Source organism: Lytechinus pictus, chromosome 10, assembly GCF_037042905.1.
Source record: "Lytechinus pictus isolate F3 Inbred chromosome 10, Lp3.0, whole genome shotgun sequence".
Taxonomy (NCBI): Eukaryota; Metazoa; Echinodermata; class Echinoidea; order Temnopleuroida; family Toxopneustidae; genus Lytechinus; species Lytechinus pictus.
In genome coordinates this window covers 28,180,399-28,200,826 of record NC_087254.1, presented here as the reverse complement: position 1 = coordinate 28,200,826, position 20,428 = coordinate 28,180,399, and the positions used below count along the sequence as shown (strand labels likewise).

At 38.3% G+C, this 20,428-nt stretch overlaps 1 protein-coding gene across 7 annotated transcripts in view; it reads left to right on the top strand.

The window, feature by feature from the left end:
• The first annotated feature begins 307 nt into the window (after positions 1-307).
• Positions 308-20,428, top strand: part of LOC129269404 (uncharacterized) — a 52,626-nt gene continuing 32,505 nt past the window's right edge. The window contains exons 1-6 of one of the 7 annotated variants that reach the window (XM_054906900.2): positions 308-515; positions 9,150-9,210; positions 10,741-10,903; positions 11,321-11,391; positions 12,009-13,406; positions 15,311-16,474. In XM_054906900.2, the coding sequence (XP_054762875.2) occupies positions 9,201-9,210; positions 10,741-10,903; positions 11,321-11,391; positions 12,009-13,406; positions 15,311-16,474 (2,806 nt within the window). In that variant the 5' untranslated portion in view covers positions 308-515; positions 9,150-9,200. Of the gene's footprint in view, positions 748-2,302; positions 2,593-2,871; positions 3,051-3,261; positions 3,395-9,149; positions 9,211-10,740; positions 10,904-11,320; positions 11,392-12,008; positions 13,407-15,310; positions 16,475-20,428 lie in introns of those variants that run through there. The other 6 variants (XM_064105719.1, XM_064105718.1, XM_054906899.2 and 3 more) reach the window with 6 other exon arrangements.

Here is a 20,428-nt window from a genome sequence, read left to right as displayed (position 1 = left end):
ATAGACCAGTTCGTAGTTCCTTCATGGACAATTTTGGTCAAATGACTCATTTCTTTCATTATAGGCAGATTTCAAAGCAAGATATTACGTAAGCATGCCTTTCATAGCAGGATGAAGAAATTGAATAGACCAGGTGACTATAGAATAGCACATTAATGAACACTCGATCTATGAAGGTATTTGTTGCATTTCTACTTTGAATGCATATTATAAGCCTATCATGTTGTACAATGTGCTTGGCAAACTGTAAAATACCAGTCGTTCGTGGACGCATTGTGTTTTTGTGGATGTAAATGAAAAAAAAAACACAATTCAAAGAATATATGAAAAATCAAGACATCAAAGTTGGTGCTTATCTCATTGAATTTTACACCACCATGTCACTGAAGTACCATTGACCTTCCTCTGATCATGCGCATGATCTTCTTATCATGCGCAGAGTGGAACTACAGACTGGCTTATTATGATATTCGCATGCAACGTTGAGAACCAAGTAGATGGGAATTAGTCGATAGGTGTGTATTTGAGTTTTGTCAGACGTGTATCAATCAGATATGATTATTTACGTCTGGGACCGACCTTTAACGTCACCATCCGAAAGACGTGACCAGGGCTCGAACCTCTGCATCAATTTGTAACTTCCCCACGGCTTCGATTACAGGCGCACGCCACGTACAACGCTCAGGTGACGATGGTACAACATTTGAAACTTCTTTGTTGGAATGTCTCTGTGGGTAACCAACAATGGTAAAATGTTAATAACGTTGGAAACTGATTATGTTTGGGAAGTCGAAAGCCTGACAGGTGACGATGGCACAATTTTGGAAAATGGACCAACAACAATGATGCGAGTGTCGAAAGGTTGGGAAGAGAATTGGAAAGTTGGATACGCGATGGCACGGTGACGGCACAACGTTGGAAACTGGTTTGTTGGTCTGTTGTTGGAAAAGCATGATAACACGGCATAGGTTGATATATATATTGTTGGCAAACGACGTTGGACGAACGTCGACGTACTCACTCGTTTCCGAAATTTCACATACGCCAAAAATATAAGGGAATTTTGATTCACTATATAGCTTTTCCCTCCCCTTTTTATTTTCGTCAAGCATCTTTCACTTTGGATTGACTTTAGAATGAACCGGAATTAACAGACATTTAACAGAGTTAAATTTATTGAAGGTATCTTAATGTAGTGAAATTTCATTCATTCTCCCCAAAGAGTAGATGAGAGACTGATATCCCAGTGAAGTATAGATTTTCACGCGATTACGTCAAGACATCAGCAATACTCTTATTGGAACCTTTTTAAAAAAAATCTAAATGCGGTCTTTAAATATTACTCGCTATAAAATGGATTTGAAAATATGATTTGGATATAATATGTCCATTTATTCTTTGAAACTTGCATTAGCAGGGCAACCACATCTCTCTTCGATCATGTTTATTGCTGCCATACTATCGGTCTGTCGGCCGCACAGACCCGGATTGAAACTTTGATCAACAAGCGGGCCTTCACACAAAAACTATCTCATATATAAAACTTACAAGTGAAAGGGCCTTCAGCACACAAAGTATTGTAGGCTTTGCCATCAGACCCCTCAACTCGAGTAACGGGTATGTTTATCAGGCTAGTCGAACCACGTCTCGCTAAAATCATCAAGGGAACATTAAAGCTATAAGGATATCATTCAAATTTTAGGCTATAGGCAAACTTCTTTTCAAAATGGCGCATATAAAATTTGAATTGAAATTCGCATATCTCTTTTCATTATTAAATTTGTTACATGCACATGGTCAATCCAAAGTGAAGAAAAAATAATTTGGGTCTGAATCATCATATCAGTATTAAATTCGCGTCGAAAAATGTTGATGTCCGACTTAAACAAGACACATAAATCGACATGAATATCCTCAAGTTTTATTTGTATACTTATATCAATATAAACAGTGTCGAGGTAAAAAAAATCACTGAGAAAATAATGGCATGATTAAAATTTATGCTCGACAAAGAATTACATTTTGTAGTTTTTACGCATGCAATTACATAAACTATCTTAGCAACACTAAAGGCAAGAGAAAGGAAAAGAAATAAACGAAACAAAATGTGACGTTTTTTCCTATGGCTTGAATAGTTCTACTGTCTTATTTATTATTGCACGAATAATGCACGGCTGAGACGGCTCAACCCGGGCTCAACATTATCATTATTGATAACATTACCGTGGGGGGGGGGGGGGGGGGGGCTTCGCATAGTTATTCAACATGTAACACACGTACCATACACACACCGGCCCGCACTACACAAAGAAGAGAATGCTACATTGACAGTCAATGAACATGTTTATGGGAATAATTTACACATTTGTCGTTCGGGCAGCGTTGGAGGGTCGTTCCTACAGACAACGTTGAAACAAAAAGGCATTTGGCCTACCGCCTACTTACGTTGGGACAATAGTAACGAAACAACGTCTGAGTTAATAGATTAATTGCCAGACGGCATTGGATTGTTGTTGCCAGACATGCAAAGACCCTCGATGTATACATCTAAGCTGCAACGTTGAGGAAATGTTGTGTGAATCATATCACATCGTATGTCCGCGTATTAAACGCGTTTATTACAGTGTAATTGTTACCTGTGCTGGGTGTGGGATAATAATGTTCTACTATATTACATAATAATAGACTTCGTTTGGTCTAACAGGTTTGACATCGGTGGGCCTACCCAAACCGGCTGTCCGTTAAAAAATGGCTAAAACGAGAAGAAAGTTAATGTAATGTGAGGGATGTTTACAACTTTGTTCGATGATGATGGAAGGCACTGTGTGTGTGACTGTAATACCGTTACCCCTTTTTTATTGAATGTACAGTAGTATATTACTTGCGCAGCTCATGCTCAGCAGCGCACCTCGCTCGATCTCACTCGCATGATTTTTTTTGCAGCTACCATAGCTTTTTGTACGTACGTACGCGGACATCGGAATCCGATTATTAGTTTCGGGAAATTCGTATTTTTATTATCGACAAAAAATGCAATTGCCGTGCTCCTGGTGAGTCAATTTACATTGATGTATTTGTGTGGGTGTTTAGATTGTTTATTGGGACTACCATTTTTCATTCAGTTAATTTTCAAGTCTTGAGCGCTAATTTATCAATCGGCCATCGCATCGCTTTATATCGCCAACGCGCTTCCAATACATTACAAATGCATGCCGCGTGCAATGCATTGCAGTTAACCACCGAGTGGTTCTACGACTCTGTGACTGGCTCGGCTGCGCTGCCGTGCATGGACGTCAGGCACCGGTCCGGCAGGCAGGGCCAGGCCAAGACTAAAGTCAAGAGTCCACGGCCATGACGACACTTGGCAGAGCAGAGCACCCGACTTTAATAAAATGTGAAATTACTTTGATCTAGATTGTAGACTCTATATCTAGACTATCTAACAGACTCTTCTCATGTACAAATAATGTAGCCATTCATGATTCAAACTGCACACAATCTCAATTCAATTTAATTTCAAACAAAATAAAAATTAACAATATTCAAGACAATAACAAGCTTGTTGTCATAAACTGTTCTGTAGAGTGTTGTTAACATAGTCATAAGTCAGTGATAGTGTTATTGTTATTGTTAAGAACATGACTCTATTCGCAACAATAAACATGAACTGCAAATTTTGTGATTTGTGTGTAGATATACCGTACATGTACTACTATGGTAGTGGATCGTATTACCGAACACTTATCATGAATTCAATCATATCAAACACATTATACTCATAAAATTCACAAAACTTTGAACATAAATACACAATTACCTACAAAATATGAATATGTAAAAATTTTGCCGAAATCGTTTGTCCTTTTTACGATATTAGCTTCTAATCGGACCCTTCTTCGCACGTGAAATATTTTGGTCACTTGAAAAAGGTATCGTATTACCGAACGTGTGTTTTCTATGGGAAAAGTTGAGGAAACAACAAAAACACTTATGAGCTATTTTGACCATATTTTATTATTGATAGAATATTAAGACTTTGAAAATGTATTTTTGATCATTTTTCATCAATTTCTATTCAAGTTCTCTTTGGAAGGATGTTGCAAAATTTTGAGCATATGAATTTATTTTCTGATGCGTATGATGCGTGCGTTCGGTAATACAAGGCCGGTCGGTAATACAATCACTCACTATACTACTGTAGATCTAATGAATTTTCGAGGTTTATTTCATGTAAGACACTAAATTGTTGTAAGCGAGGTCTGCTTGGGACAGCAGCAGCTGCAGTACTCCAGTAGCCTAACGTTACAGATGGACGGTGAATAGCCAGGTTCAATACAGGGGCCTCAGTCTCACTCTCAGAAATGGTTTTGAAAGTGGTGTGCTGGGGAATTAAAGGGTGCGGGGAAGGGATGTACTGGAGGGATGTGGGAAGTGCTGTGGAATATACCATAGGGGGCCTATGTATTTTTATAAAATTTCAAGTCTACCTATTAGATCTGGAATACCGAAAAAAATTAGATCTAGGTCGAGATCATGGAGGGGCCAGTCAAATCACTGTACACATGCGTGACCAAAAACGCGTTGAAAGGGGTGTTTTTTCAGTTTTGGATGTGGGCCGCGCGTGCACTTGTTAGGGGTATCAAAAACACAGATTTTCAAAAAAAGAGTGGTTTTGAAAGACTGGTCAATGGTCAAACATATTTAGGGTATATTTTTTCCAAAAGCTTTTTTTTTAAAGATCAGCCAAATGTGTTTAGGGTATGTTTTTTCCCCGGGGCTTCTTCCTCCTCGTTTCTGAAAAGTGTTCGGGCCCCAGACAAAACTTGTTTGGGGTCATAATTCTGGCAACAACTTGTTTTGGGGCCAAAATGTGTAAATGGAGCCTTAAAAAAACTTGTTTAGGGTTGTTTTTTTGCACACAGAGAACCCCCCCACCCCCGGTCTTGATCTATGCATCAAAAATAGGGTAGGTCTATAATTAAGAGGGGGAGAAAAATCTCTGTCCCATGCAAAATATGGGTCGAAGCTAAGACATTTTATCAAAATTTAAAAGAAGAGGGTTACGTGTCTCATTTCATTCATGTTTGATACTTGCTGTGGTATGAGTAGATCTAGATGGGAGAATTTTCATTGAGTGCTAAGATTGGCATGCCCTGAAGATTCAAATTTATGTATATTTCATCAATTTGTAACCAAAATGCAGTACGTGTTCTTTTCAAATGACTTTCTGCGGCAACTTAAAGCCTTTTTTTTTGCTTTGGTAAATCCCCCCAAAATGTAGCTATCATTCCAATTTGTAAATGTGTATGTCCTAAAATTGTAATGATGTGGAGGATATAAAATAAAAATGTGTTTACAGGATAAATTTGAAACATCTCTAGTTCAATGTTCCAAGGGCCTATTGCATTTCTTTATCTGTAGTTTCTTGATATCAAATCAAGTTGTGTGCTAAATGCCTTAAGAGTCCTTATAAAGGAAAATTAAAATATTAAGAGAGGGCGCTATATATGTTTGACTTCAATATTTACATTTTTACAGGGAATTGATGGTTGAAAAAAATGGATCAAATGGCTACTACAATAATAATGAATAATAGCTGGATTTATAAAGCGCTTTTTGCCTGAGGATACAAAGCGCTGCTATTATTACCCCAGCTTTAGCTCGAGCTACCATCACCGTAGCCTCTTGTCAAGGCCCTGGCGGCTGCTTCCCGAGCGAATTAGGCCTGGCGAGCGCAGCGAGCCAGGGCCTCTTGACATCTGAGCTGAATTATATATTCATGAGGAATGTCTTCATAATGAATATACATGAGTCATGAATATTACAGGTCACCTAATATAATGAAATGTCAAAGCTGTTTCGTCCGGGGTTCGGAATACTTGTAGTCCACTATTCTCAGGGACTATTCTAGCAGGGGATTCATTTAATTGCGGGACACTAAAGGGGATATAACCAGCAAAATGCTACAAGTAGTGGTACTACTACTAGTACTAGCCGTAACAGACCCATCACCGCCCCGAAACTTCCCGGGAGATCGGCCTGGTCAGACTCGAGTCAAGGGGAATCACTAACTGAACAACTCAACTCCAGCATTCCATGCGGAGATCGATAATCGACGCATAGTGGAATCCGGGGTGGAATCACATGAAAGATTACATTTTTCCATATCCTGTGGGTAGATTTACAAAAACATCTAGTCCTTTCAGTGCAGATTCAATTTCATCGACTTGCAAATCCTTAAATTTGTCAATATTTCGCATTTTAGAGGCATATTCAATGCTCTTTGATATTTCGTCGTCACTCTTCGACAAGAATCCACGTGTCGCCACTCAAGATGAGCTCATTAATATTCAACATGACGTCATAGCAGCCGGCGCTCTCATTGGATGATTTTCACTGACCAGTTTTTGGTCCGAATATTGGTAAAAACAAAACAAAAGAAAGTCCGTGAAATTCGGCTCAGATGTCAAGAGGCCCTGCTTCGCTACATATATCCCTCGCTTTGCTCGGTAAGCAGCCGACAGGGCCTCGACAAGAGGCTACCATCACCGGCACTCAGTGCAATCAAGGAAATGATCCTGCCGGGTACCCATTCACCTCACCTGGGTCGAGAGCAGAACAGTGTGGATAAATTTCTTGCTGAAGGAAAACACGCCATGGCTAGGATTTATATACTGCAGTCAATGATAATTATATTATACTCAATGATAATTGAGTATAATTCAAATTATTGACCCTTTTATACCAAATATATGGCTTTAAGTCTGGTATTCATCTGCTTGATGCATAATGTTCCTAAAACTTATTTACTCAAAAATGAGAGCATCACCAGCAAGTACAACAAAATTGAAAAGAACATTTTTGGAAATATAATTGGCCTGGAAAGATTCTTAAATATGGGCATTAAATTCACTTAATATACTTACATTTGAATTATGCTTAATCAATTTCAGATGCCATTTCTTCAAAGTCTTTAGTGCACTTTCAGTTTCAATATTCATTTATTATCCTGAGCAGAACAACCCCATCAGTAACTGAAAAACTTTTGTGAATGGGGCCCCTACATAGTCCTAAAAATATAGAGATATAAACATTTTCATTATGAACATTGCATTATGAAACTTAACAGATTATTAAAAAAAAGTAGAAAAAGGAAAATCTGCTAGTCAAACGTTTGAGAAAATTATATAAGTTTGGCTAACAAAAGCTTTATCATAAACAGAATGTAGGAATATTTTTTTTCAACTCAAGCGAATACATTTAAGTAAGTACTGTATACTGTAAATGCTGTTATTGTCGCGGGATTAATATATTTTGCGCTTGGCGGCTTCAAACATATTCGCGGGTTCTTGAATTCGCGCTGCACATTCCATTTTCACAAAGTCACTTCCTTCTTCCCCATCTGTGAATGGTTTTCATTAACATTTCAGCAACAAAATCATATTTTCTGATCATAATTCTAGCTCTAAAGCACCGTAATTCATGTATGTAAAGAGACACTGATGAACGGTTAGTCTTACATGTATGGTCCAAAGTTTGCTTCTTTCAATTCTAATCAACAAATTTCACTAGAAATACAAAGCTAGCCAACCGCTTGAGAAAATCATAAGTTTGGCTAACAAAAGCTTCATCATAAACAATGTAGGACAATTTTTTTTTCAACAAAAGCGAATACATTTTTCAATGTGTAATGTGGAATGATACATGTTAAATTGTTATCATAAATTCAGCTTTTGTATCTCAGAAATGTGTCATCTGTGCCAGAGAATTTGTCATAAGGTCATCAGGTGACACAAATTACATGTCAGATAACATAGGGTCAAGTATTGATCCTTGTGGGATGCCATCCTTGACTTTAAGATTTCTGACTACATGTAGTATGCCCTATCTTACATGTAGACAGCACACTGTTGTCATGATCCTAAGTAATGTCATAAACATAGCAAGTTTTACACCTCCTGCTTCTGTAAGACTCTTGAGAATGTGATTCAAAATTGTTTCTTCCTACCTGTATGTAAAGGAACAATGATGAACAGTTAGGCTTATGATCCAAAGTTTGCTTTTTTTTTCTATTCTAACATTCAGGAAATTTTACTAGAAATACATTTACGTGTAATTGCGCATTCTAGATTTAGGTTTACAATTCTGTTCCAACTGTTTGTCCAGGGCTCGACACTAACTTTCTTTCCTGGGGGTCCGGCCGGGTGCTCCGATTTCATTCAAAATTTTGAGCTCTCGGAGTTCAGTGTTCAGCGCCTGTAATAAACTTTCATTATACATGTAAAAGAAAATACACATTGAAAACCTACTTCGATCACCCTATCATGCACGCACAATCACCTCGCTAGCCTTCCACAAGCAAAGATCATTTGTATTTTCCATTATCACAAAAACAAAAGGGACCCATGTGGAATTCTTCCCAAGATATCTAAATCAATGAACAATGATACAAGTATTTGCAGATGACAGCATAAACGTTTTGAAATAAAATCATATGAAAGACGTGAATCACACAGAGTCAATCCGAAAGATTCTCTTTCAACTCGCAGTCAAGAATTCTTTTTTTCTTTTTTGAGCGCCTGGTGGTCTGATGTAGGTGCCCATGTGTCCCGGGCACCTGATAATGACAAAGGTCACATTACAGGGCTGAACTTTTGTTGAAATTTCCAATCTGTAGTTTCAGAAAAGGGTTTATGGATATTTTTGGCATTTTGGGGAGGAGTTTGAGGACAATTCTCCAGGATTGTTTTCCACTTGACAATTTTAGCAGTTTGAGGACAACTCCAATGCTGTCCAGCATTTTCACGATGGTACTTTTGCATTATCGTGCAGTACGAGTATACAATGTGTAATCCTCTGTTCCTGTGTTGCATCTTTTATACTTCTAAGAACATGCATGTATGGTACTGTCTGGAATTAGTGCAGTTTTAATGCATACATGTATATGCAAAGCATTCTTGTGCTGGTGGTTTTTTACGTACTGTATTGACTATAGATGGCTCCAGAAATGACCAAAATGTCAGATTGCTTTTTTGCTCTTTACAAATTGTCACTTCACTTGGGATTATATGATCTGCAACGTGTAGAGTATTTTGTTTGACCATTTTGACCATTATTGTATTGACTTATATTTCATTTTATCTTTTCAGGTTGTGACACCAGGATCATAGGCCCACTCATGGGCACGACTTCCTGTGAGGATGCCAAGAAGTAAGTACCTGCAAAGTGCATGGGGGTGTCTGTGGTAGACATCTTGTCCATTCTTTTCTTTTATCAAAACAAGCCATCACTGGTGTAATTTCAAGCTTTTCTTGCTCACGTGATATCAGGTGGTTTCAGACCGCCTCGAAGTTCGTCATTTCCAGGTATTCTCTGATCGGGAAATTTACCCCGATCAGAAAATACCAGGTATTTTGGTCATGTGAAAGCAAACTATGCGTAATTTCCCCGAAAGAAAATACCCGCTAAATAGTAGGTACTTGGCGAAATAATGAGAACTTTCGCGGGGATTTTTCCAAGTTCGCAGGTATTTTGGCAATGTGAAAGCAATTTACGGGAACTTTTAGCCCAGCGTGGTGTTGGGCGCGGGCGCCGTGGGTGGCTGCTGGGCTAGTGGTTTTGAATCTCGCGCCTTGCCTGCTTATTAGACCATACTGCACATGCTCCTAACTTCAGGAAGTTATCTCGAAGGGTATGTTTCGGGGCGGTGTGAATGCAGGAATAATTAATGGGTATTTTTTAAGGGGGATTCTTGAGATCGAGGCGGTTTGAAACCACCTATCTATAGCTTTTCCAATCTCCAAAAAATGACTGCACATAATAATCTTTTAATCTGAACTAGTCATGCAAGTATGCAACATTTCTCTCATCCCGCGTCAACCCTTGAAGCTAGTCCAGGATTGGTACCAATCTTCACACTCAGGGTCTCGAAGATGATTCAATAATACTTTCGCAACAATAGAAATTAATATAAAATGAAAGAGGAAATCAGATCTAAATCTTAGCCTCATACAGTTTATTGTTTAAACCAGTATTTCCTTAAGCTTCTCTTATTGTACACAAAATAATAATAAACAAATGGGTGTACTCGGCTTTCCTTGGGGTACACCAAAATTAAATTGCTGAATATATACATGTACATGTCTGCAATATACTAAAATGGGCTTGATGATATGTTATGAGTACCACACAGCTATCACTATTTATGGTGAGTTCATTAAAAAACAAGAATCTGAGTATACAGGATTTTATTTCAAAGTAGATTTCATGTTGGTATACATTCACCAGTTAATAAATAGGGAGAAATTAGAACCATGTTGCTTTCATTGAAAGTTCACCCGGTGCTTATGGTAATTTATGCAAATATAACTGCCATGACAACAATGCTTATTGTCCAATTATATCAAGGTTTCCACGGATGATACGATACTGGCAAAGTGACCATTACAGTATAAGGTATTGTTTAAAAGGAACTTGAATGGGTTGTTAAACTGGGAACAAAGGAGAACCGTTTACTCCGTAATATATGGTCTTAGAAATGGGAGCTGGTCATGAATGGATTAAGACAAAGAGATTAAGCTATACTCAAGTACACTACCTGTTGCAATCCATTCATTCAAATTGATTGGTACATGACATGACATTGTGATTGTTTTTATTTAAGGATTACTGATGTGCTGTAGGTGTGTCCTTTTGCATATCTTTTGTTGTATTACTGAAACAAACTTGTTATAAACATAGACACTGACAACGGTAGCAGCGGCACCGGAACAGTGACTCCTTCATCAACAGCCCTCATTGATGGTGATGCAAGAAAACGGCTTCACTTGACAGTTCCTTGTTCCGTAACCTTGGACAAGCTGAGGGAATCTTCAAATAAATTTGTCTTGAAGCATGGCAGTGGGTAAGTCTAGTCTTCCTTGGTCCAGGGCACGGCATATTGGAGTCACTTTCCTCATCTTTTTTTCCCTCTATTTCTTTTTTTAACCTTTGTATAACATCAACCCTTTATTAATATGATCAGGCCTGGTGAAACTTCAACCCTTGTGCTTTGAACAATATGTCCTGAATGTGCAAACCAGTCATTATGCCATTTTGTGATATTTATATTCCAATCATGCATCTTTTGAAGGATACAAGGTTTGTGACATCTTAGCTCGCATACTCCCTTGTATGTGTATCTGAACAGATAACCATCAAAAGAATAATACACTCTGGGATATGTGGAGATTCTTCCTTATTTTGCTATTTCACATGAATTCCTTATCACCACTACAATGTGCATTTATATTGATTGTCTAAAAATTCTTTTTTACATCAGGTACTATACAATAACAAAAGGAGACTCGTTGAGATACAGGATTGAAGGAATCAAAGTCTTGAGAACGAGAAGTAAGTATGAAGCTGTTTTACAGGTTCTCCTGTATAAAGACACAACATGCAATGAAAAAGATCCCAGATAGAATATATCTTAGTAGATCTTCAATAAATTACACCTGAAACACACTGTATTTAATATTTTGCTTAAACATGTTTCAGGGAAGTCTTCTCAAATTTATTTTTGTTGTTTATAGAAAGATACAGTGGCAATGTACTTCATTTCTCATTTAAATGAGAGAAGTCATTATCCCTACCTAATTTTATCTATGCTTTTGTGGATTTTTTTTCACTAGAGATGTATATGCAACCATGAAAAAAACTTCGATATGCAAACTGAAATCCCTATTAGATACATCCTAAACTATTGATACATTATTGTATAGTATTTTTAATACCGTAAACTGGGGTGACTCTGGACACAACAGAGAGGGGTGTTGTTTCGTTTAATAGTAATGGTGGTGATAGTTACATTTATATAGCACTTCATATGTTGGTTTCTAAGCGCTATATAAATGTAACTATCACCACCATTACTATATCAAACGAAACAACACCCCTCTCTGTTGTGTCCAAAGTCAACGGTACTTTTCTTTGTTTATCACTTTAGATTTGTTTCATTCTATCCCCAGATCGATCGATGCCAACTTCAACTAAAAAAGGTGGGAACAAAATGAATCGGCCAGACCCCAGGGGTGAGGGGTATCGCCGCTTTCCTCCATCTAGGGAATCTAGTTTCCTAAATGCTACGCAGGGAGACTACGAGGGTCGATTTGATGGGAGATATTCAGGTCCCTATCAAAGCAGAGGGCGAGATAATCGCTACGAGCAAAGAAGGCATTGGCCACCACGTGGTAATTATGGAAAACGGGGGAGCAGAGACTCTTACAGTAGAGAATTCAACAATTCTAGTGGTCAGTTTGGGAGAAGGGCTTCCTCTTACCCTGACGAAGCTATTGGTGAACATAGCAGATTTGAGAGATTTCCTCAAGGAGACCGGGATGGAGCCATGAGGTTCCAAGACCGTCAAGGGAGGTACCCGAGTCAGAAGAGGAGGCACCAGAGTGGCTCCAGTTTAGAAGACGTTCCGAAACCATTAGCATCAACATACAAGAAGGCTAACAAAGCTGAGCTGAGCAATCACGCAGTATTACAGAAAACACCTGTCAATGAGGACTCAAAACAATTGAGTAAAGAATCCAAGCTTTCCAAAGACAATGCGTTAGATAATGAACGGACTACACAAAACCATAATTTAAATAACGACAAAGCAAATCCATGTGGAGCCTCACCGGGTCTTTCAAATTCTGGTGCAAACAAAGCATCTCAAGCAATTCTTAATGAAACAGCTAAGCCCAATACTGAAAAACAGAAAAGGAAAGCAGTGTTAACAATGTCTCAGCAAATAGAATCTCTCAGAAGTAAACCTCCCAAAACTAATGTAGATCAAACTAAGGAAAGGTCTGCCAAAAAGCCTGAAGGAGTTAGCGTACCTATCTCAAGAACTGGTAATGGGGATAATGCCAAAGGGAGTCCCCATCGAACTGAAATTTCTGTACCAAATCATATAGATGGAGAAAACTCTTCAGCAAAAGAAACAGAGGGCAGCAGTTCAAGAGAATCAGAAAATGCAGGTGCAAGTCCAAGAAGATTACATAGTGCTAGGAAAAGTGCTCCAACATCAGGTGTTAGTAGAACTCAGAAAAGTGACATGCTGAAGAAGCAAGCTCTTCTAAAGCAGTCACAAATTGCTTCAAGCCCACCACCTGACAATGCCTCAAGTACACTCTCTGCAAGGATGGGTGTGAAAGAGAGAAAACCTTATCAGAAAGACTCTGCTGAAAGTAGTCCTGTCAGTGTTTCAGAAGAAAAGGATCCATCCAAGTCTTTGAATGACCTTTCAAGAACATTATCGGAAGAAGCACCAATAAGCCTAACGGAAGAGGCGTTGACACCACCTCCAAGCGAGGACCTTGTAGTTCTCTCTGACACAGAGGGCAGTGTAATGGAAACTAGATTGCAAGACAAAGGTGAGTTCTATTTTGTGGTTTTTCCATTTCATTCTAGGCAATGCTGTATTTTGGGTAGCACTGTTAACAAGTATTGAAATTAACATGATAATGCTGTGAATGGTTTGACTTTGACAGTTTTTAATGAGGTGACAATTAGTGAAGACGTCCTTGTGTTTTTTTTGTCTTTATTTTATTAAAGAAAATTTGAAATGACAAGCTCTCACATCCAAACCAATGAACAATATGTGTTTTTATTCAACTTTGGTGTGAGTTGATGACTCATTTCATAAAATTTTTGTTGACTTCTAATATTTTTGTCACTTCTGCACCAAAGTGGGAGAAGCAGAGTGCCTCAGTAGACCCCTATAAAAAAAAATAACATGGACAGTGTAAGTGAGAATTCTTAGCTGTTGAACTGGGCTGTAATCATTCAATGGTAATACATGTTAGTTTCGAATCATTTAACAGCAAACATTCTCTTTCAGAATCAAATTTTTACTTTATTTCTGGTTTTGTTACATGTATGTATGAGAATCTCGTCTTTTTTCTGAAAATGTATTTTTATGTGCTCGTCTTAGACGGGATGTATTATGTTATCACGCTCGGTGTCCTTCCGTCTGTCCGTTAACTTTTCATTGTTAATGCGATAACTTCAGTTTGATTTAACCTAGGCTCATATAATTTGGTGTGTATGATACTAGCATGGATCCCAGGAAGCCTATTGATCTTGAAGTCAAAAGGTCAAGGTCACAGTGACATTTTCATCGTACCCTTCTGCAGTCCTTGTTAACAAGATAACTTCATTTGAACTTGACCTAGGATCATATATTTTTGTGTGTATGATACTACATGTAGCATGGATCCCAGGATGCCTATTGATTTTTAGGTCAAAAGGTCAAAGTCACAGTGACATTTTCATCGTAGCCTTCTGCAGTCCTTGTAAACACGATAATTTCAGCTTATATTAACCTAGGCTGATATATAATTTGGTGTGTATGATACTAGCATGGATCCCAGGAAGCCTATCGATTTTGAGGTCAAACGGTCAAGGTCACACTGACATGTTTTCATCTTACCCTTCTGCAGTCCTTGTAAACGCCATAACTTAAGTTTAACCTAACCTAGGCTCATATAATTTGGTGTGTATGATACTAGCATGGATCCCAGTAAGCCTACCGATTTTTAGGTCAAAGGTCAAGGTCACACTGACATGTTTTCATCTTACCCTTCTGAAGTCCTTGTAAACGCCATAACTTAAGTTTAACCTAACTTAGGCTCATATAATTTGGTGTGTATGATACTAGCATGGATCCCAGTAAGCCTACTGATTTTTAGGTCAAAGGTCAAGGTCACACCGACATGTTTTCATCTTACACTTTTGCAGTCTTCTTAATGCGATAACTTAAGTTTAACTTAATCTAGGCTCATATAATTTGGTGTGTATGATACCAGCATTGATCCCAGGAAGCCTATGATTTTGAGGTCAAAAAGTCAAAGGTCAAGGTCACAGTCACATGTTTTCATCTTTATACCTTTTGAAGTCCTTGTTAACACAATAACTTTAGTTGAACTTAACCTGGGCAATTTATTGATTTTGAGGTCAGAAGGTCAAAGGTGAAGTCGCCACCTTTCACTTTTCTTGCTTGACCAATAACTCCATTTTCTGCTTTACAGGCGGGCGTATTATGTGCTTGCCTTCTCGACACTCTTGCTGGTCTTGGTTTGATTGAGTTTCAGTTGCCTGGTCACAAATTACTAATGCTATGATATTTTTTTACAGTTACAACATTCTAATCCCCAGCAGTAGGAATAAGAAATCAATGTGTCATTTTGTTTTCTATCTTATTTCACTGTTGTTGGCATATGAGTCATGCTAGCAATAACAAAAATATTCTCAAATGATTTCTTTTTTTAAATGTCAGAAGTCGTGTCTGAGGAAAGAGAACTAGGAAAAAGTAAGGAGCCAGAAAACAAAGTTGAAGATCAGAAAGCAGTATCAGATGATGCACCAGCTACCTCCATCACCAGGGATTTTGTGAAGTCTGGTGATCCTGAAATGTCCTCTGCAGTTGGAAAGATGGTGTTGAAGATTAAAGAAAACTTGAAGAAGAAGCTGTCAAAGGGCAATATTTCCCCTCGGACTTCATCTTCCAGCAGTAGCAGGGTAGGATCAAGACCAAGTTCCAGCTGTTCTATTGAGAGTCTAATGGATGTTTCTGAAAAAACTGATACTCTTGATACTGACATTCCAGAGGATCACCTGAAAGAAAAGAATGAAATATCTGCTGAAAATTCTTCTTTACCAGACCAAAACAATGAATGTGAAATGTCTTCAGAAATCCCTGATAATGAACACAAAGTTAATGGAAAGGAAGTTTCTGAAGACACTTTATCAAACGAGAACACATGTACAGGAGACGACAAAATTACAAACTGTGATGCTATGGACATAGTAGGTGCTGATGAACAAGCTTCACATCCAGATGGTGTCCAAAGTCTGGACGGTGAGACCCAGCCATTCCAGGTTTCAATTGAACCTTCAGCTGATCAAATAGACCATATATGCAAGGTAGTGCTGGATGACTCTTCAAAGATTTCTTCTGCAACTGAGAAATCTGATATAGTGAATAGTCAACATATAGATGATGAAATTGTCAAAACAGCTACATGTAATTCCCTTCCTGAACAATCTGAAGAAGCGTCGCTTATAAAAGATGACGCAGTCTTGCCAAAGGCTGCTGAAAATATTGAAGAAATTAGTGATGGTAGTGTTGACTTAGGACCTCATGAACCTGGTGATATGGATGCTATTGATGATGACCTTCTCTTGGAGGATGATCCTGTTATGTCTGAGGGGTATAACCCAGAACCAGACAAGATGGACACCTCAGAACTTTCCGAAGCACAGGACTGTGAGGTCACTGAACTTGCCATAACCAAGGTGGAGTCCCAGAGTGAAGATGTGCTTCAGGCAAGATGGGATCAGCCTACCACGTCAAAGCGGACCTTAACGGGAGATGTTGAGGATGTCGAAGGTGAACCTGTCTGTAAGAAGAGTCGCACAGAAAATGAAAATGTCATTGAAGGTGAGCTCAATTTATTGGTTTATTTTTCTTTTCAGATTTAAGTTTAGTGGTTCATTTTGGGGGTTGTGTTCTATAGCTTGAGCAGTAAAATATTCAAGTCCTATACCTAAATGAATGAAATTCACATCCCTTTTATCAAGCAAATTTATTTGGGAGGGTGAAATCTGGTCAGAGATCACAGGGGTCGTATTCTGTACCGACACGTACATGTAAAAGTATTCCATTCATGTGATAACTGGAAAACTGATAGATCAACATCAAATGTTGCTCATGTATTCATGGGAGCGATGTTGATCTGATTAGATTTGGGGGTCATGAGGTCCAAGGCCAAAGGTCACATTGAAAAATGTTCTTGCAATTAGTGAAGAAACTGAGCTTCATGTATCAAATTCAAACTTTAAGTGGAGGGACAATTATCGTGTTGGATATGGGGGGTCACAAGATCAAAGGGGTTGTGTACTCGTAATTATCCTGTTCTCTTAATCAAAGAACCATTTTAGGGTTCAGCTTCTAATTTGCCTCATACAACATTCACATGACATTCTATTCATGTTGGAAGTATGATTTCTTGATGGATTTGACATCACAAGGTTGAGGTCAAAGTCCCAATGATTATTGAACCATAAATTGAGGGGTCACAGGGGATCAATTTCAGACTATATGCTCAGTAAGGATCTGAGTACATTTAAGAGTCAAGAATGCTAAGGTCAAAGATCACAAAGTCTTTGCATGATTACGTATGTTCTTGTGATCAGATACATACTGTATGGAGGGATAAACTGGGTTCATGTCAGTAGACATGTATGCATATTATAAGTTTTGGGTCACAAGGACTCTTAGGTCACAAGATGTCATCTATATTGTAGAGATATATTTCTTACCTGGCAATTGCATAAATTTTGATCTAGTGAAATTGAGAATCATATAGTGATACTCATAAAGCAAAGCCCCCAAGCTTCTTATTTTTTTGTCTAGGTACTCTCTGTATTGTTGTAAAGGGCGCCGCTTTTCCAACTGTAGTGGGGGCAGCATTATCAACATTGAAATCTTAACCAAGGCTAAGTTTTTAAAATGTCATAACTTAAAAAGTATATGGACCTATTTCATGAAACTTGGACATAAGAGTATAACAAGTATCATAGATTGTCTTACCTTAGTGTTTGGTCACATGATTAAGGTAAAGGTCACTGAAGGTCAATGAAATTTGAACATGTTAGGTGTATTTTTAAAATTGTTTTCATCATTTAAATTGAAAGTTTATGGATCTGGTTCATGAAACTTGGGCAGTCAATTATCACTGATTATTTTGTGCGCGTTTCAGGTCACATGAGCACAGTCTATAAGGTCATCTAGGGTCAATGAACTTAGTATTTTATTATGTGAATGGTGATCTTTGAATATAAATATTTTAGTTGTTTTCAAAGTCAGCACTGCTGCTTTATTGAATAGCATAATGCCTGCGAGGCTGATATTTTGTATTATAATGTTTCCACTATTGTTAATTATTTATTTTCTTAGCATTTTTTTTTCTTTTTCAATAAAATTTGATGGTGATATAATGTTGATCTTAACCAGCAATAAAAACATGAAAGTTATTGATTTGAATCATCAAAGTAAGAGCAATAACAGAGTTACATTTGTTCATATTGACTAAAGTGTGGGCGCACAAATTTTTATTGCAACCCCCCCCAAAAAAAAATGCCCTAGAATTTATTTTTTGCATGTCATTCTGTTTTCCAGAGACCAAACTCTCTTAACCCTTTGAACCCTGAATTATTAGAGGCGGTGGTGACCTATACCCTGTATTATTTGCACATATTGACCACATTCACAAACTTCCATGACTCGAGATCCAACGGCATCTTCCCCCCGCTAGTACCTGGACCGAGCCGCCTGACGTTGTTTACCTTCTCGTAGACCTAGTCTACAAACAGAAATATCAACTTTAGTGTCTGTTTTGGGCTCAAAATCACTGTTTTCACCAAAGTCAGATATACCAATTGTTTCCCCATAGTAAGCACGTGACTCGCCGCTTATTACACCGTGTGTTACCGCACACACGACACGAGCAACCATAAAAAAGTGGCATATTTGGGCCATTTCTTATGCTAAATCCTTCCGAAATCATCACCAACCTTGACTGAAATTATCGACTAAATATTCCTACACGTACTAGAAAGATGACGTCATTTTGAAAAGATCACCTGACATTTAGAATCCATGTTTTTGGAGTCACATGGCTGTAGGCCGGAATAATCGGGTGTATGTGCGTTTACTGGTGGGCCGGTATTCCGGCCTATCGGGTTCAAAGGGTAAATATGTGATGAGTCATGACTTTTTGGGGGGCTTATCAAATTTGGGCAAAATGCTCCCCCTTAATTAAAAGCAAAATCCTGGATCTGTGAGCCCATGTTATGTCATCAACTACATGTACTACATACTGTAGAAGTTAGCTGCTACGCCGGCTAGGCCTACATTTTACATACCAATGGGCATAAAGTTGCCCAGAGTATTTAGTTTTCCTATACAGCCATCTAGTAAATCTGTCAGAGCTATACCATTTCAGCTTTGTTCTGTCAGATTTTTCCTATTAATATTTAGGAGGTATGAGAGAATATAGATTGCAGGCCTTAAATTGTGATTTTTTTAGGTCAAGACCACTTTTCAGTGGGCACAGTTTATGCGAATCAGAAAGAAAATTAATGAGGGTTTAAATGTCCAGTGAAGGGCTAACTTTCCAGTCAGTTTCCGAGGACATATCCATGGCCATGGCTGGCCCGGATTTTTAAGGCTGGCCCTGATACTATATGAATAATGCCATATTATTGCATTAGATCCAGAGTCCCAGTGGGTATTTCATTTTAAAGCCGTTTGTAAGTTACAAATGATCCATGGACTACTTGTAACCCTCCAGTCTTTGGTAACTTTACAGACAGCTCTGAAACACCTTCTTTACCTGATCTTTTGTCATGTCAATCCTGCAATTACACTTTCAAAGAAAGACTCCTTTTAAGTTTTATAAGAGTGAACTGTTTCCAAGGAACTATTCAAAAAATCTAATCTGGGTGTGGCTACTAAGACCCATAGAAAGCTCTGTTCAATCCTCTTATTGAGCATGTTGGCCAGTGGCCTTTCTTGTCTTTGTTAACTTGACCTCTCCTTCAGCCATGCACTCCTTTGTGTGCTATTTAATAAGAGCAAGTTTGTGTAATACACTGTAGTTCTCTGTATTCATCATTGATTTCTTGGATGGATCTATCATTGCATCAGCCAAGAAGTATGAGCAAACACTTGGCTCTTTGTTCTGCACATGTAGAGTGGGGACCTTTTCCCTTTGTGTACTGAAAGTGAGTGATCTCAGTACAGAGCCTCCACTGTCAGTGTATGTATTGTCCTACAGTTTGAGCAAACACACTGGCTCTCTGTTCTGCACACGTATTTACGTATACATGTAGAGTGGGGACCTCTTCCCTTTGTGTACTGGAAGTGAGTGATCCCAGTACAGAGCCTCCACAATCAATATGCATTGTGCAATAGGGATCACAAGTTCATTCAATTAATCCTTCCCTTGTTTAGGATCTATAGAACTTTGACCCTTGAACTTCCTGTTGCAGCTTCTCAGACTCAGAGCTATGTTCTTGTACAAGGAGGTTGTTAACAGATTTCAACAGTTATATTGTCTTTGATCATGAACAAATAGTGGGCCCAGGGATATGGGCTTTCTATATAGTAAAAATGAAATATTGCTCCGCCAAATATATATGGAGACTAATTTCTCAAGGGGTGGGGAATGTTGATTTTGTTGCTATCTAAATATTGGATGGTGAAATGTACATGTTCATGTAATGTGTTACATGTACACTGTCATTGTGTGCACACGTACATGTACATGCACATGTAGCCCATAATTTACCAGTACCCAATATGATCTGTACATGCCAGCTGGTACACGTA